This window comes from Haemaphysalis longicornis, unplaced genomic scaffold (genome assembly GCF_048455015.1).
Source record: "Haemaphysalis longicornis isolate Haplotype H1 unplaced genomic scaffold, Haemaphysalis longicornis Haplotype H1 scaffold_9, whole genome shotgun sequence".
Classification (NCBI taxonomy): Eukaryota; Metazoa; Arthropoda; class Arachnida; order Ixodida; family Ixodidae; genus Haemaphysalis; species Haemaphysalis longicornis.
Window position 1 is genome coordinate 86,775,114 of NW_027526460.1, and position 16,554 is coordinate 86,791,667.

Genomic DNA, 16,554 nt, shown 5'->3' on the forward strand with positions numbered 1-16,554 from the left:
GCGCTCTCCGCCGCTCTCACCGCAGCGCCATCTGTGCGTCAGCGCGGTCAGCGCGCAGCCTGCGCTCGGCTGCGCTCGCTCCCGTCGCCGTGCCAGCTGTGCGTTAGCGCGCAGCTAGCGCTCGGTTAAAAAAATTACACATATCTTCCCGCGAGGGGAACCATGGGGTAGATGCGACGCATCGGGGGTCAACATGCTGCGTAAATAGGATACACAACAACAGCAATCCACACGCTGACATTGCTAACATAACGGAAACGCAACGGCAACCCCCGATGCGTCGCATCTACCCCATGGTTCCCCTCGCGGGAAGATGGTGTAATTTTTTTATTTATTTTCAGAGTAACAGGTAATTCCCGGCGTTGTTCTCGGTGTCAAATAAAATAGACCACAAAATGCGACCTTCGTGTGAAGTTTTAGCACGAACAGAGCGGTGGTTCGATCAGGAAATTTTTTTTTAAAGTCTTCCAATTATCGTCGCACCACCCTTTACATGCGTCCCCGGTCGAATTTATCCATCCGCTTGGCCGGGGATAGTTCTCGTGTTGAATTCACCTCCTTATTTGCAAGCCGAATACGCTGGCAGCATGCTCGGTTAAAGGCTAGTTTAAAAGAAGAGGCTCTCCCACTAAAGGCTTTTTAACTCTCTCCTTCGTGGCTTTAGTTATCGCCAGCACAGAGCCGCACTGCGTGACTTGGACGTCGCAGCCGACACCTTTGTGGTCGTTGCGTTATCTAATGCATTTATTCCTGCAACAAAACAGTAAGCAGGCCAGCGGCCGTGATATGGATTACGTGGCGTCCCCGAAGCCCTCAAACCACGGCCAAAACGAGAAAGAGAGAAAATAATTTTTAGGTTATGTGATGGGAGCAGAGCTGGAATCATTGGATTTGGTGCACTTTGTGGACTCACTTGATGACTACGTTCTAAAGGCATTTCAGATTTTAAAATTTAAAGTGCTGGACCGTTAATGTAAAGGAGTGTGAAGCAGTATTGCAAAGGTAGAAAATAAAGCACCATAAGCTGACTGACAGGGGCCGGGGCGGGAAGGGGGAGGGGGGTAGGGGGGGGGGGTGCCTGTCATAGTGTTGCCCGAAGCTTCAAGGCAAGTCGCGTAAACTCAGATTTATGCGCTGGTATGATTGTTCAACTCTCGAAATCTCGCTTACCCAACTGGCTGTCGACGGGAGCGGGTGACGCGTGCTCGTCGCCGGCAAGGACGCCGGAGGCTGGCGGCGGTTCCGTCGTGATGGTTGCCCCAGACAGCGCAGCGGTGGGCTTGGGTGCTTCCTCGGTGACAGCAACCGCAGCGACGACGGCGGCAGCCTTGGGAACTCCCACGTCCACCGTCGAGGAACTCGGCTGGGGCTCCCGTGCTTTCCCGCCAACAAGCTCCCCCGAGTTGGCGGGGGCTGCCTTCGACGCTCCCAAATCAACCAGGGATTCGCTCGCGGCGTGCCCTCCTGTGCTGGGCGGACCAGACTCCTCGCTGCGACTTGGCTTCTCCCTGCTTGAACGCCTCGTCGTAGACAATGACGACCTCCTAGAGGGGAACTCTGAAGGGTATTCGCTGCCGCATTCTTCGCCATCTGCGCGAGTGTGCGACATGCAGCCACATGTTTCTAAAGAGGCCGAAGCAGCGGTTGCGGGAGGATTATGGCACACTGAAGTCTAAGTGGTTGAAGAAAATAAAAGTGTTTTTACGCCCATATTGACCGTTACCAAAATAGTTTTTACCGTCCTTAACCCCTCACCTAAGGAGGGAGGCTTAGATTAGTGTTTCTGCCTCTGAGCACAGCGTTTCATGTCAGGCGCAGGGGTTGTGCCTGTGGTTAGGGATCGGAAAGGCGCTAGTTCGATGGCACTCTTGCAGGCTTGCTTTTAAGTGCGGAGCACTTTATGGGCTCGCCTTGTTGTCGCAGCTCGCTAGCAAAGGAATTTTTATTTTTCTCTTGTAACAAAAGGAAGTACAAAACACTCGTGGTTACGCTTTTCCACGTTTACATACTCGGTCCGTCCGTTACATTGCAGGACGACATCTCTCCTTGCTATTAACAAAGCAGATACGAAATGAGTGAAAAACTAACATTGCATGAACACGAATGCAAATGACGTACACTTCTTGGTACATAAATTGTGCACTGAGAGGACAGCCTGTGTCCTGGGAGGGGGGGAACTACTCCCCCACCCCAAGCACCAGCTCCCTTTACACAAGACGTTTCATTTACTCGGGTCTTCCTTGCTACATACGCAGCTTCAACACATTCAAATGCAAAAACAAATACAAAAGAAACCGACCATTGGTTTGTTGACTGTACCGCATACACTTATTTGGCCCACCTTCCCATTTGGGGCCACAAAACTTATTGAATACTCAGAACATGACCTCTGTTTACATAATGCAATTGGAACTGCCTTTGGCAGTAGCAACACAATCACGCGGTTTACATCCGCACCACATGGCTTACACCTGTAAAAACGCAAGTACGCGGCTTACATTTGCGAGCCCGCTCACTTTGTAGTAGAGTGAGGCGCCAAGTGCACAGGTGCGGGAGGAGAGTCTCCCCCGCCCGAGGTGCTTGCGCCTTTTAAAAGCCTCCCCTTATGTTCCCGTAAACTTGACCCGTACGTTATTGGAGTGCAACTCAAGTGCACTCACTTTTATGAGCCTCCCGTTATTTCCCTGAAATGTAGCCCATGTATTGGAGTGCGGCTTAGGCACATCCGCTTTTATAAGCCTCCTTTTATGTTCCCGTGAAGCGTAATCCGTGTATTGGAGTGCAGCTCAAGTGCACTCGCCCGTTTTGAACCTCAATGAAAGGACAAGACCATTTTCTCAAGAATTCTTCTTCCCCTAAGAAGAAGAGCTCTGCTTCCAGGTTTTCGGTTAGTTTTGTGTGCATGTGGATCACTAAGTTCCACTGGTTACGTCGGGGGCGTGATTGCTTGACAGCAGTATACCTGTTTATCCACAGTACATAAAGACCAATCGTTATGATAAGCACAGCTAGAGGGTTTCTTGGGCACCGTCTGCCCTCCAGGAAGTCCCGAATACGGAGTTGTCTATATGCCCTACTCACTATGAGCCAAAATGTTTTGGCGACTGTACATTGGACCATTGCGTGTTCATTTGTCTCCCTCTGATTACAGTGCACACACTTGTCTGTTGTTGTTGTTGTACCCCATCTCCTTAAGACAGTTCTCGTCTGCAAGACTGACCACCCATACTTCCATGTTACGTCTTGGGCTTCACCCGGTACATTTGCATTGATCAGCGTGCGCCAAGGAAAGTTCTTTTGTTTCTCTTCTAGGTTTTCAGGACTCGTCTCATCTAATTTCTGAGCCAGTTCTATGTTCCTCATATCTTCTACTTCTCTTTGTGAGTTATGTATGGTTAGTTTCTTATATGCTGCTATTACTTTGGCGTAAAAGGGGGGTGGCTGAGTTGTCTTGGGCCCATCCGGAGTATGCTGGGGAAATAACCTAGCTTGCGCTCCCAAGACGTATACACAGAGCTGCCTTGCTGGATGCCCCGTCTGCAGATCAAGGACCCTAAGAACACTTTTCAAAGCATAGGTCACGGCATAATTGGTTACGGAGGGGATGTTCCACCCCCCGAATTGTCTGGGCAGGCACAGTTTCCCGGTTTTGACTAGGGCTGCTTTATCCGACCAGAAGAGGCGCAATACTTCAGATGTAATTTTAACCGCTATGTATCGAGGAAGGGCAGCTGTCCCGGCTATATACCATACTTTCCCTGTAAAAACATTTAATGCCAGATACCTTCTAACCGCGTATGGAAAGTCGTAAGCTAAGGCTTCGTTTACATCCTCCCTGAGTTGTTTAAGTGTCTGGTGCCATGTCTTAAGTGATACCCCGCTTGACGTGTAAGTAACTCCGAGGATTTCCACATGTGTGACTACTGGGATTCCATATATGTGTTGTTTTTCTAATGGACTTAGGCTTAAGGCTTTACTTTTTGTGCAATTTAGTCTTGCACCAGCTAACTCGGAATACTCCTCAAAACAATTAAGTGCATGCACTAAACTATCTTCGTCCCTTAGATACAAAGTAACATCATCGGCATACGCCGTTACTTTAACTGTCTGGCTCCCTGGAAGCTGTAAGCCTAGGATATGCGAGTTATTTTCAACATTTTTTAAGAACGGTTCTATTGCTAGAACAAAAAGTAATGGGGAAAGTGGGCACCCTTGTCGTACCCCTCTTGTTACGCTCAGACTAGTTGCCACCTGCTTGTTTACTACTAGATCACTCTGCATGTTTTCATAAAGGATGACTAATATATTAATAAACTTCTGTGGATATCCGAAGGCTGTTAAAGTTGCGAAGATGTAGTTGTGTTCTACTCTGTCAAACGCCTGTGCTTGATCTAAAGAAATGAGCCAGCCTCTAGCCTGTCTTGTTTTGGTGTACTCTATTATGTCTCTGTTTAACATGTTTAAGGTTTGACAGTTCCTGTCTGTAACTGAGCAGGCTTGCCACGATGTTATCACTTCCGGCAAAGTAAGTTGTAGTCGTCTTGTTAGCACTGATGCGAGTAATTTGTAATCCGTCCCCAGTAACGTGATGGGGCGCCAGCTTGTAGGTTCGTTCCAAGCCCCGGCATTTTTTGGTATTAGGATAATCCTACCTCGTTTAAAACTGCGGGTTGCTGTGTGCGTTGTGAGAACGTCATTGAGTACTGCGCATAGGAAGGGTCCAAGAAGGTCCCAAAATGTGCTGTAAAACTCGACTGGCAATCCATCCACTCCTGGCGCCTTGCCTTTGTGGAGTTGCTTCATTGACTCTGTTAATTCTTTTAATGTAATCGGAGCGACTAAGCGTACAAAGTCCTCATCTGGTAATTGTGGAAGACTTGCTAAGTAGGGGCTAGAGGTAATGCTACCGATGTCTCTGGTTGTCTCACTAGAGGTCATTTCCTGAAAGTAGGAAATGAACCTGTCGATGTCCCCTGGTGTGAGATTTGCTTGGTTTGACCTGTTTGCTTCTGCTTTCAGCTGTCTGTTTCGTTCGTACCTCAAGACTTCAAGCTCGCTAACGGTCGGTGCGACTGCCGGAATCAGGCGGCGCAGCGAGAAAACGGACCTGATGTACCGTCGCCAGGGGGTTACGTTCGAACCTCGTGAACCGGTGGCGCTTGACGTACATCCTCCCATTGTTTAACGCAAAGAAAACTGCAGGTACATTTGAGACAAAATCTGTGTATATAACCGGTAGCCCCCGCGTTCATTTAGTTAGGAACGCTCGTTAGGTTGCTTTTTACGATAGTAAGCGGAAAAAGCGACCGCGCAAGAAATTGGCGCGTTCGGAATGACGCAGAAAGGTTACAGCCACGCAAGAAAAAAATGGCAAGTTCTAAATGATGCAGAAAGGCTCCGGCCGCGCAATAAAAAAATTGCGCATTCCAAATGACGCAAAACAGCTCCAGCATACGAAATTAACGCAAGCACAAAAATAACAGAACTCCCGCTGGTGCAGTTTCAGGCAGAGGGCGCGTGAGCACTGAGCACCACCGCTCTGCACTCCCGACAGCTTTCACATTGAGGGGAACGGCTTTAATTTTTTAACACTCCTGAGTTCTGTCAGTGCGCCGTGTCCAGTTCACGCCTCTCCGACGAGTGTCAGCTTTTAGAGCGGGCTGTTGCGACGGGCAAGTCATCTGGGGTCAAGGACGGAGGACCTTATCTCCCCAAGACACCGCCCTCATCTCGCCAACAGTAAAAGTAATTGCTTCTCCCGTTACTGTCAACTCGCGCAGGGCTTGTGCTAACGAAGTAAATACAGGTTATCAGCGTATGTACACCTGCGTGGTGAATAAAACTGCCAAAATGGTCGATGAAGGGCTCTTCGTTGAGGTATTTATAGCGCCAAGCATAAGCTCGAAGTTTACGACTCAGGCAACAGGTAATGGTCTAAATAGTGTTGCATCATGGCGGCGATGGAAGCAGTGTGTGTTCATTTTACCCAACCGGCCAAACTGCTTCCGCTCACTGACTAGCCAGAGTAACTGTTTATTAACAGTGGCTCTGACTAGTAACATGAGCTGAAGCGGTTTGGCCGGCTGGGTAAAAATTAAGACACACTGCACCCATCCAGTGCGTAAATCCTCGCTGGTGTCGTTACGCGTGTGCAAGTGATCAGTGTGGGGTGATTTTATCCATCCGGCCAAACCGCTTCCGCTCCCTGACTAGCCAGAGTCACTATTAATAATTAACCGTGATTCTGACCAGTAACGTGAGCGGAAGCGGTTTGGCCGGTTGGGTAAATTCAACAGACTGCTCCCATCGCCGCCATGATGCAACACTATTTAGACCGTTACCGCAACAGATATGTCCATTCGAGCCACTCGCCTGTCGTCTTCTTGGAGCGCCGGGTGGGCGACCTGGAGGACTGCTTGGTCCGTTTTGACCGCTTCTTGGAGGTGTCTGACTTCAGAGAGCTCATTCCAATAGTTGGAGAATCCACACGTTTTGGAGGAGGCTCCATGGTTGTGACCGGTTGCTTCTTCTTCGGGCGACTGCGAGCGTGCTGTCGCGAGACCGTGGCTGTCACGGGAACGACGACAATGACGATTGGGAGGGGGCGGTATTTTATGTCTCTGGAGACAATTAGTAATGCTTGAGCAGCACTCGCGCATTACTTGGCTCAGTTGGCAAAAAAAAAAAAAAAAACGGTGCCTCCTGAGAGGCGATCAACCCTCTTGCTGAAATTCCCGTTGGCTGCGGCGGCTGGGCAACATACCCACTCAAGTGATTTGGCCAGTGACGATGACAGCAGCAGTTAGAAGTTCGCGGCCGATTCAACAAATCCTATGAGAGAGAGAGAGAGAGAGAGAGAGAGAGAGAGAGAGAGAGAGAGAGAGAGAGAGAGAGAGAGAGAGAGAATATTTTATTTCTCCAGCAGAGGCTGATGTGTGGGCGTCGCCCCGTGGAAGGCGTCCCTAGTCCGGGATGCCTTGACTTCGGCTGGCCGTCCGTGATCGGGTCACCAACTTAAGCTGGATATCCGGGTCCGGGCTGGCCAGGGAAGCCCTCCACTGCTCGAAGGTTGGGTTGGAAAGGGGGGGCAAGTCTGGAATTCGTTGGCACTCCCACAGTATATGGTAGAGGGTGCCAGGCTGGGGACTGTGAGCACAGAGGGAAGAGTGTTGGGTGGGGAAGATGAGGTGGAGGCGGGTGGGATGTGGATAGGTATTCGTTTGGAGCCGCCGCCAAGTTGTAGCGTCCTCTCTGGAGAGGCGCCAGTGTGGTGGTGGGAGACAACGGCGAGTTTGCCGGTAATGCGCGAGAATCTCCGTGTAGCCACTCAGTGGGTGGGGTTGATCGTGAGGGGGTAAACATTGGCCACCGTCGGCAATGGCTCGGTGTATCATATCGCGAGCCGCGGCGTGAGCCGCTTCATTGCCGGAGATGGCGGCGTGTCCAGGAGCCCAGACGATGCGGATGTCAGGGATCGTTGAGCAGTTTTTGAGGATGTGAAGTGGTGGTGAAGAAATTCGGCCAATTTGGTAATTTCGGCAGGCCGTCTGCGAATCGGTGAGGATGGTTACTTGGTCTGGGCGGGAAATGGCGGCCAGGGCAATTGCTATTTCTTCGGTGTCATCGATTGAGCTTGTGGTAGTAGTGGCGGTAGTGACTCATTGGCCAGTATGAGTAACTACGCAGGCTACGTGGCCGGCGCGCCCAGGGTAGGGAGTAGCATCTGTATATAGGGCGCTGGGGTCTTCGTCGTATCGCGCAGTTAGAGCTCGAGCATGGGCAACCCGGCGGCCAAGGTGGTAGCTGGCGTGCATATTGCGAGGAATTGGGGCCACCCGGATGCCATCTCGCAGGGCCAGAGGAATACGTTGTTTTTGTTCCCTCGGGGGTAACGGACTGAGTCCTAATGCTGTAAGGACCTGTCGACCAGTGGGAGTCAATTGCAGGCGCCGTAGTTGAGCTGAATGATGGGCTTCTTGCAGCTCTTCCCACGTGTTGTGAACTCCCAAGGCGAGTAGTTTGTGGGTCGCAGTCGCAGTGGGTAGACGAAGCGCAGTTTTGTACGCTTGGCGAATCATAGTGTTGAGCCGAGCCTTTTCTGTTGTTTTCAGAGCGAGGTACGGGGTTCCGTAGGTAATGCGGCTAATAAGCAAAGCTTTCACTATCTGTAGGGTATCGTGCTCTTTAAGGCCTCGACGGCGGTGGGAGATGCGTTGCAGAAGGTGCATCAGTTGCGACAGGGTTTTATGCAGAGGGGAAATTGTGTGCAGTCCAGAGCCGTTTTTGGGTATTGTGAGACCCAACAGCCGCAGTTGCGGGACGTTGGGGACTGGCTGCCCTGCAATGGCCAATTGAGGTTCAGGAATACCTCGAGCAGATTTGTGAGAAGGCTGGGAGCGGAGCGCTAGCAAAGCCGATTTTTCGGGTGCGCACTGGAGGCCTCGTGTCTGGAGGTAGTGAAAGGTAGCAGTAATTGCTTGCTGTAAGGCGTCTTGCTGCTCTCCAATGGAGCCAGTAGGCGTCCAGACGGTAAGGTCATCCGCATATAGTGCGTGTTTAATGTGGGGCATTGACTGCAATTTCGGTGGGAGGTCCTTCATGGCGATGTTAAATAACAGTGGCGAGATCCTATGAACGCGGGTGTGCGTTTGCCTGACGTCCCCAATGAGTTTGCGACGCCCCAACGTTACCCTTCGATGTCTAACTTCAGCCGGTTCTCACAGCTTGACGTACAATGAGTTTGGCGTTGTTTGTCGCGTTGTGAGAATCAACGTAACGTCAAGGCTGACTGTAGGTTTGACAACATGCCCCTTCGCTTGGATTAACCAGTGGCGACGACAGCTGCCGTCAGAAACTGACCACCGACTCACAAAGTGTCACATTGGGCGGCGACGTCGACATGACCACTTACAACTCGCACATACCGGTATACGTACCGGCGTACTGATGCGAAACGTACCCACTGGGCTTGTCCGCTCGCCAGACGCTCACCTCACTGTCAGCATCAACATCTGTTACCACCCCACATACTACACACCTGAAGGGGGCTGGGCTGCTCCTCCACCAAGCCGCCCCGGCGTCGCCCCGCACATTGGCCACATGCGTTCCCCTCAGTCCTGCGGAGCATCCGTTTATTCTGCTTCGTGACACATCAGATTTAAATAAAGTCTCTGCCACATACCGACTCAAGACATCTGCCAATTAATATAATAGCTGTCGTGAGAAGAGAGAGAGAGAGAGAGAGAGAGAGAGAGAGAGAGAGAGAGAGAGAGAGAGAGAAAATAAACAACTTTGTTGCTGTGGCATGGAAGGATTTCCTTGGGGGTGTGTCCTCTCAACTCCAGGACTCCATTGCTCCTCGCTGTGGACACCGCCCTCTCCGCCAGCTGCTACTGAACGACGAGGGAGGAGCTGGCCAGGAGGCGCTCCAAAAGATCAGGTGTACTAAACAGATTCAGGGAAAAGGCCCCTTGAAGCAGAAGAAAGCGCGGGGGGAAGCGTTGCTGCTCTCCTTGCGCGCTCTATGCACATTTCATGCTACCCTCTAGAGCGTTGTACCAGGTTCGAAATGCTGCCTGGTCCGGTGTATAGCGCCGCCGGGTAGCACGGGAAACTGTAGTAGATAGGCTCAACCATGCTGGGTGAGTCGTCGTGGGACACAAACAGCATTTTCTCTCTAGACAAAGATTTAGCAACCCTGGTTGAGTAAATTTGCTAAAAACGTCCCAATGATTATACAACCACACTATCGGCCTTCAGGCACTCGATAGGCGTAGCTGCAGATCTTTGGGAGAGAGCGTTATTCCTGCAGTGGACATAACCAGGCTTAAGATAAGATAAACGGGCTAAGTGGTGGAAGGAATGAACTGCGCACCCAACCACCATACGATAGAGTGTTCTCATGGCTCTGAAATGGCGGCAAAGTCGATAGGAGAGGGTCAGGAAAAAGGGAGAGTTGCGGGGTGGGTGCGCGAAGGTGTTTGTTTGCAGGGCCCGAACGCTGCGTGCCTGGCCTTGGGAGAGATTCGGGTGAGGTGAAGGGAGGGTTCGTCGACTCAACCGATAGTAGAAAGTGATGTCCCCGAACCAGATCAGATGAGATGGGTACCAGGGCCCATCTGCCGTCCCAGATGGTGTGGTTAGTAAAACCTCTATAGCAGTGTGCTTTGCCCTCTCATTGCCGGGCTCTCGAAGATGCACTGGTGTCCAGATGATCGTGGTGGACCCCATAGGGGGGTGAGCCTGGAGGAGACGCTGGGCTGTACAGTTAATGCGCCCATTGGAATAGTTTCTGCGGGCCTGTTGGCTGTCTGTGAGGATTGCCACGCGATCGGTCTGTGTTATTATGAGGGGTACAGCCACTTCCTGAGCCTCTAGTGCTGTGTGGGCCTTGACGCTGACAGTGCTCATGTGTTGTTGGTCCGTAAGCACTACAGTGCTGGCCAACCCGGTTATGCAGCGGCGTTCATATGCGACGAGGCAGTTACCGCTATACATGCACCCTAGAGTTTGGGCCCGCACTGAAAGTCGGCCCTCATTGTGAACGGGGTGCATATTCCGCGGAATCGGAGGGACTGTGGGAAGGTTTCGGAAGACTTGCATGTAGAAACCATGTCTGATGGTGAGTGCTCTAGCGGTGCTGAAGACCAAGACAGTGTAGGAGGAAGAGGGTTCGACCGGCAGTTGTTGAAAGTCGTACTCGCTGGTGGGCGAATGGTGTTATGGTGTTATCTGGTGATCTGGCGAATGGTGTTATGAACACCCATTTGCAGAAGACTGGTGCGGAAGTGTTAATTGGGAGGCCCAGCGCCTGCATGTGGGCCTTGCGGAAAAGGGGATCCAGTTGATCGACTTCGGAAGGGGCGAGTAGGGCGTAAGGAGCGTAGCACGTCACTCTGGAGACCACAAAGGCCTGGACTATATATATCCGTAGAGAGTCGGGCTCTCCAATGTATCTGGATTTGAGCTCTGCGCAACATGAGTGACTTGATCGACGGTAGCCTTGAGGCGAGTTATAAGAGTAGTGTTTTTCCCAATTTGCTGGAAGAATATCCCCGGGCTCATGATCAAGGAGCGACCTTGATAGTATGCCCGTCAAGGGCGTGCTAACTGTCGGTTGTGGGGTGGGAGGGGGTGAGGAGTTTCCAGGGCGACCAGGTTGAACCAAGAGGATCTTTTATTTTTGTGGGGCGCATCCAAGCCCACACTCCTTTGCATAACAATTGACGGCTTTGGTGGTAGCCTTCAAACAGTCCTCAATAGATCCCTCGGATCCCGTGGATGATCGTGTGGCCACATCGTCAGAATTAAGGTATAAAGATCATGCATGATGCCCGCAATCTGGTTTGGAGCGCCCGCGGGAAGATCGATAAGGGAAGACCGATTCAACAGAAGTGGAGATGGTACTGCGTCCTGTGGCATTCACCGGCCGCCGGTCGGTATGGGACCAAAAGTATCTTCGTCAATTTCGAGGATGGCCTTAAAGGAGCCATGAAGAGAAAACACAAGTTTGGTTCATTCAAAAGATTGTCTCGTTAGAATCATACTGACACCACTTTTAACGCAAACTTCGCTCAAATAAGCTACATAATTAGGAAAAACGGGAATGGTCATGCGACCCACCAGCTCATTTCCCGCAACAGAACCTGTGATGTCACATGGGCTAAGCTCTGCGATTGGCGGAGGCTGGCAGAAGCAGACGCAAATTAGGTAGAGCTTACAAACTAGACGAACGAGCGATTTGCGCTTAAATTTAGGGCACATTCTTTACAAAGCAATAGGAATGATGGGACAAACAGTGGAAGTTACGAAAGCACATGTAAACATAGAAGTACTGATGCGTTCTGCTGTTTGTACTGCGCACAGCATCCTTGGTTTAGCTGCACAGCACTACGGTGCTTGGGGTTGTCTCAGACGACACTGGCCGATTGACGCAAGCAACGGTGTCTTACGTGACCCCATTTGTCGAGCGAGCACTGTTTCAGGGAACGAATATTTTCTCCCAGAACAAGAGGGGGCGAGGAAAGTGAAGATGCGCTCACATCGGTCTCCGGTGAATTTGACTTTTTCAATGGTCTTTTTCATCTCAGGCTCATGTACGCGTGATTTCTGAGTGCGCGGTTGTCTAGTGCACACCTCGACACCGAATCCCGGACGTTTCACGTGAGTAGACGCTTTACCGGGCAAGTTCTAGCCCACTCGGTGGGTTAGGCCTAGGAGCTTCGCCGGCTGCTTGCAGCACGTGAGCAGAGCGCTGAGGTGGCCCCATGCTCGACGGCACGAGCCTCGCGCCCGACGGCACGTGCCCCATGCTGGACAGTGCGTGTGAAGCGGCTGTGGCCGCTAGCGCACCCCTTCCACTGGCGCAAACCGATCTTCTTTCTGGCGCCTCCCTGACGGCCGCTGCGGCGAAGACGGAGACCATCCTGGAAGGAGAGATGTCCACCTCCATGGACACCGACATCGAGGACACCAATGCTATCATTACCACCACCGCTACTACAACCACCCAGGTTCCCGAGTTCGAGAGGGACGGCAACCACCGGCAAGCGCCAACGATGCAAGTCAACTACACGCAAGGGAGGATGTCGGTCACAGTTGCCGGCGAGGATCCAACACCGAAGGAGGGCGGAGAAGGCAGATGGCAGGAAGCGAGGCGAAGGATGCGGCGGCGGACGACCGGGGAGGAAGCGGCCGGCGGTAAGTCGGTCCCCACTTCTTCTGCCGCTTCCGCGGCCGCGGTCGCGTCCGTTCCCGCGCCCGCCGCAGCCCCCGTTAAGAATCAGGCAAAGTTCGTTAGGCAGGTCGCGGCCAGGCTAACGAAGGCAGCGCGCATGCCGCGCGAGCTACCGAAGGGTGATTTTAGAGTAATACTCCGGCCACGTGGCGGGCTTAACGTAGCTCGCACGGCGGCACCGCTACTCATGGAGGCCATCTTCGAGATGGTGGGTACCACGTTGCAAGAGTCTAGGGAGGACGCGATATGCACCAACGACTCGCAAAATATTATAGTCATTAGCACCACGAACGAGCAGAGAGCTCAGAAGTACTCGAGCATCAGCTCGCTCAGGATAGCGGGCAGGATGCACGAAGTATTCGCGTACGCACCGGCACCCGAGGGCACCGTGAAAGGAGTCATCAGGGGCATTCCGACCGTGTATACGGAGCAGGACCTGCAGGAAATTATAGTCGGCGAGGAGAATCCAACGGCGCTCGAAGCGCACAGAATAGGCAATACCACCACGGTGATCGTAGCCTTCGAGGGCACCAAGGTACCAAATACAATAAAGTTCGGAGTGGCAATCACCAAATGCAGTCTATACAGGCAGCACTACGAAGTGTGCCGGTGCTGCGGCAGGTTGGGGCACCGCGCGGACGTGTGCCCTTACCCAAACACTAAGATATGCTTTGCGTGCGGAGCGTCCAACCCGGGCCCCGCGCACGAGCGGGAATGCAACCCCCGCTGCAAGCTATGCGGCGGGGCTCACCCCACCGGGGAGGCGGGTTGTAAGAACCGATATAAGACCCCCCATTTGGTGAAGCAACGAAGGTGGGAGCGCCGGCGTGCAGAGGAGGTACAAAGGCAGCAGCGGCAGCAACACGCGCCGAAGTTAGGCCTAGCTGACTTCCCGCAGCTGCAGCAGCAGCAGCAGCACGCACCCGAAAAAGGCGCGAAAATGCAGCAACCAAGGCAGTCGAATCCACGAAGGAATGCGGCTGACGTCAATAACGGCAGAGAGGCGGCGGCTGGGCCAGCTGGAGCGAAGCCCGCTCGAAAGGTCACGGCAGCCGCAACGGCAACGACAAACGCAACAGATGGCAGCGCTCCGGCGGCGGAAAGGTCAACCGGCAACGCGGGAAACCGCGGAGGGAGCAGCAGCGGCGGTGGCGGACAGCTGCAAGAGGGAATCACGTGGGCCAGGACAGTGGCAGGACAGGCGGCGGCGGTACCACCGCCGCTGCCAGCACCGCCGCAGCCGAGGCCACAGCAAAGGCAACTGCAACAACAACATCAACCAATGGCGGAGACGAACGAGGTTGCACGTCTCAAGGCGCAGCTAGCGCAAAAAGACAGGCAAATACAGGAACTCAGTGCCAAAATGGACATGATCCTCAATCAGCTACAACAACGGCAACAATGTCAGCTGAAACAACAGCCATCGCTGCAGTTGCGAACTCAACCACCGCAGGTCGCGCGAAGACAGGCGCCCAGGCGAGCGCACGCGCGAGAAGAACGAATGCAGCTGCAGGAAGAGACGGAGCCGGAGTACGCGGCTGGCCTGCAGACGGCGGGGTCCACAGAGGAGAAGGAAGAAGAAAGAGAGGAAGAAGAAGTAATGGCAGCTACGAAGAGGAGAAACGATTTTATAACTGCAGAAGAAGAAGAAGAGGAGGAAGAGGAGGAGATGGAAGACTTCAGCCCCAGAACCAAGAGGCGGGTTATTATGCTAGAAGCGCTCGAATGCCGCCAACAGCGGGTGGAGGAGCGCGTCGACCACGAGGAAAAAGAGCTGGAAGCCATCAACCAGAGGCTGGCAAAGGTGGAAGCCGCGACAGCGGACATGAGCACCCGCATAGCTAAAGTAGAAGCCGTGACAGCGGACATGAGTACCCGCATAGCGAATGTGGAAAGCCTGTTACAACAACTACTAGCGAGAATCCCTGACATCACCCACCACCAACAACAACAGCAGCCGCCGCAGTCGCCACAGCAACCACTACAGCCACAACCACAGCCGCCGCAGCAACAGCAGGTGGCCAACGTCACTCGCCCAACATGGCCGGAACAACGCTAGCGCACGAGCTTGTGGTTTGGCAGTGGAACGCGAATGGCCTGCGAGGAAAAAAGGCAACATTACAACAATACATCAAGAGTGTCGGCAAGAGACCAGACGTCATATTAATACAGGAAACGCACATGGAAGACCCCTCCCCAGGCTTGCCGGGGTACCGCTCCTATGCCAGCCCGCCCAGCGCAAGAAAGGCCGGGAAAGGCGCGGGGCAGGGAGTGTGTACCCTGGTGAGGAAAGGAATCACGTACATAGAACACGGCTTACTGCAGAACAGTACCATTGAACACTTGGCAATCGAAGTCGTGACGGGCCGAAAGAAGAAAGAAAGCACGTATTTAATCAACATCTACAGTAACCCCAAGCAATCCCAACAAAAGTTCAGATCACTCATGCAAAGAACGAAGCAGCTTGCCGGGGACGACACCGCGCTCGTGTGCGGAGACTTTAACGCGCCGCACACGGCGTGGGGGTACCAGAAGACCACGGCCAAGGGGCGAAATCTGCACGACGAGGCTCTCGAGGCGGAACTCCACCTGCTCAACGACACGAACATCTACACGCGACACGGCACGTCGGTGCAGCGCGATACGAATCCGGACCTCGTTTTCTGCAGCAAAGCCACTGCGGGAGTAAGCTGGCGGAACACGGGCGAGACGTTGGGCAGCGACCACTGCGTCCTGGAAATTGCGGTGCCGCTGCACGGCCGACCCCCGGTCACCCGCAAGCAGGCCATCACAGACTGGAATAAATACAGAACGGAGCTGGACGCCCTGATTATCGGACAGGCCCAGGAAGAGGAGGATGGAGACATCGAGAAGTGGACGCGAGCCTTGAACGCGGCCGCGAAAACAGCCACCAAGGAAATCGAGGTCGACGAAGAGACCCCGCAGCTGGACAGCCGCCTCGCGCACTTGCTGGAGGCGAGGAACTCGCTGAAGGCTCGATGGCGGAGGCAACGCCACAACAGAAGGCTCCGCAAAAGAATAGCACTGCTAAACATCGAAATCGAGAAGCACAGCGCGGTGCTCTGCCGACAGCAGTGGCAGGCGGTCTGTCAGGAAGCGGACGGCCAGATCCATAAGAGCAGGACCTGGCATCTGCTCCGGCACCTCCTTGACGAAGGCAAAACGAAAGGGGCCCAACATCACACCCTCGCACGGACGCTGCACAAAGCGAAAAGGGAGCTCGGCGAGGCCGAGGTCCGCCGGCGCATAAACCACCAGTACCTCCCGTCCACCCCGCCGACCCCCCTCCCGAGTTACGCGGGCGAGGCCAATGCCAAGCTCGACGCCGACATCGAGGAATGGGAGGTGCGGGCAGTCATCCAAACGATAAACAGCAAGTCCGCCCCAGGGCCGGACGGGGTTACCAACAAAGCGCTACGCAACCTGAGCGATGCGGCGATAAAATCGCTGACGGGATACTACAACCAGTGCTGGCGAATCGGCAAGCTCACGGCCAGCTGGAAGGAGGCAAAGACGGTCCTGATCCCGAAGCCGGGAAAGGAACCGAGCATAGACAACCTGCGGCCGATATCCCTGACGTCCTGCGTGGGGAAGGTGCTGGAGCACGTCCTGCTCAACAGGTGGCAGACATACCTCGAAGAGGAAGGCCTGTACCCGGACACCATGCTGGGCTTCAGGGCCAAGTTAAGCACCCAGGACGCAATGTTGCTGCTCAAGAACGAAGTCATCGACTGGCCGGCCGGCTCCATGGACAACCGGGCGGTGCTCGGCCTAGATCTGAAAGGGGCGTTTGACAA

General features: G+C 53.5%; 1 protein-coding gene across 1 annotated transcript in view; it reads right to left on the reverse strand.

The window, feature by feature from the left end:
• Positions 1-1,668, reverse strand: part of LOC144153296 (uncharacterized) — a 24,788-nt gene extending 23,120 nt beyond the window's left edge. Inside the window, exon 1 of the mRNA XM_077684947.1 lies at positions 1,171-1,668. Coding sequence (XP_077541073.1) covers positions 1,171-1,609 — 439 coding nt within the window. The 5' untranslated portion in view covers positions 1,610-1,668. The remainder of the gene's footprint in view (positions 1-1,170) is intronic.
• Positions 1,669-16,554: the final 14,886 nt, after the last annotated feature.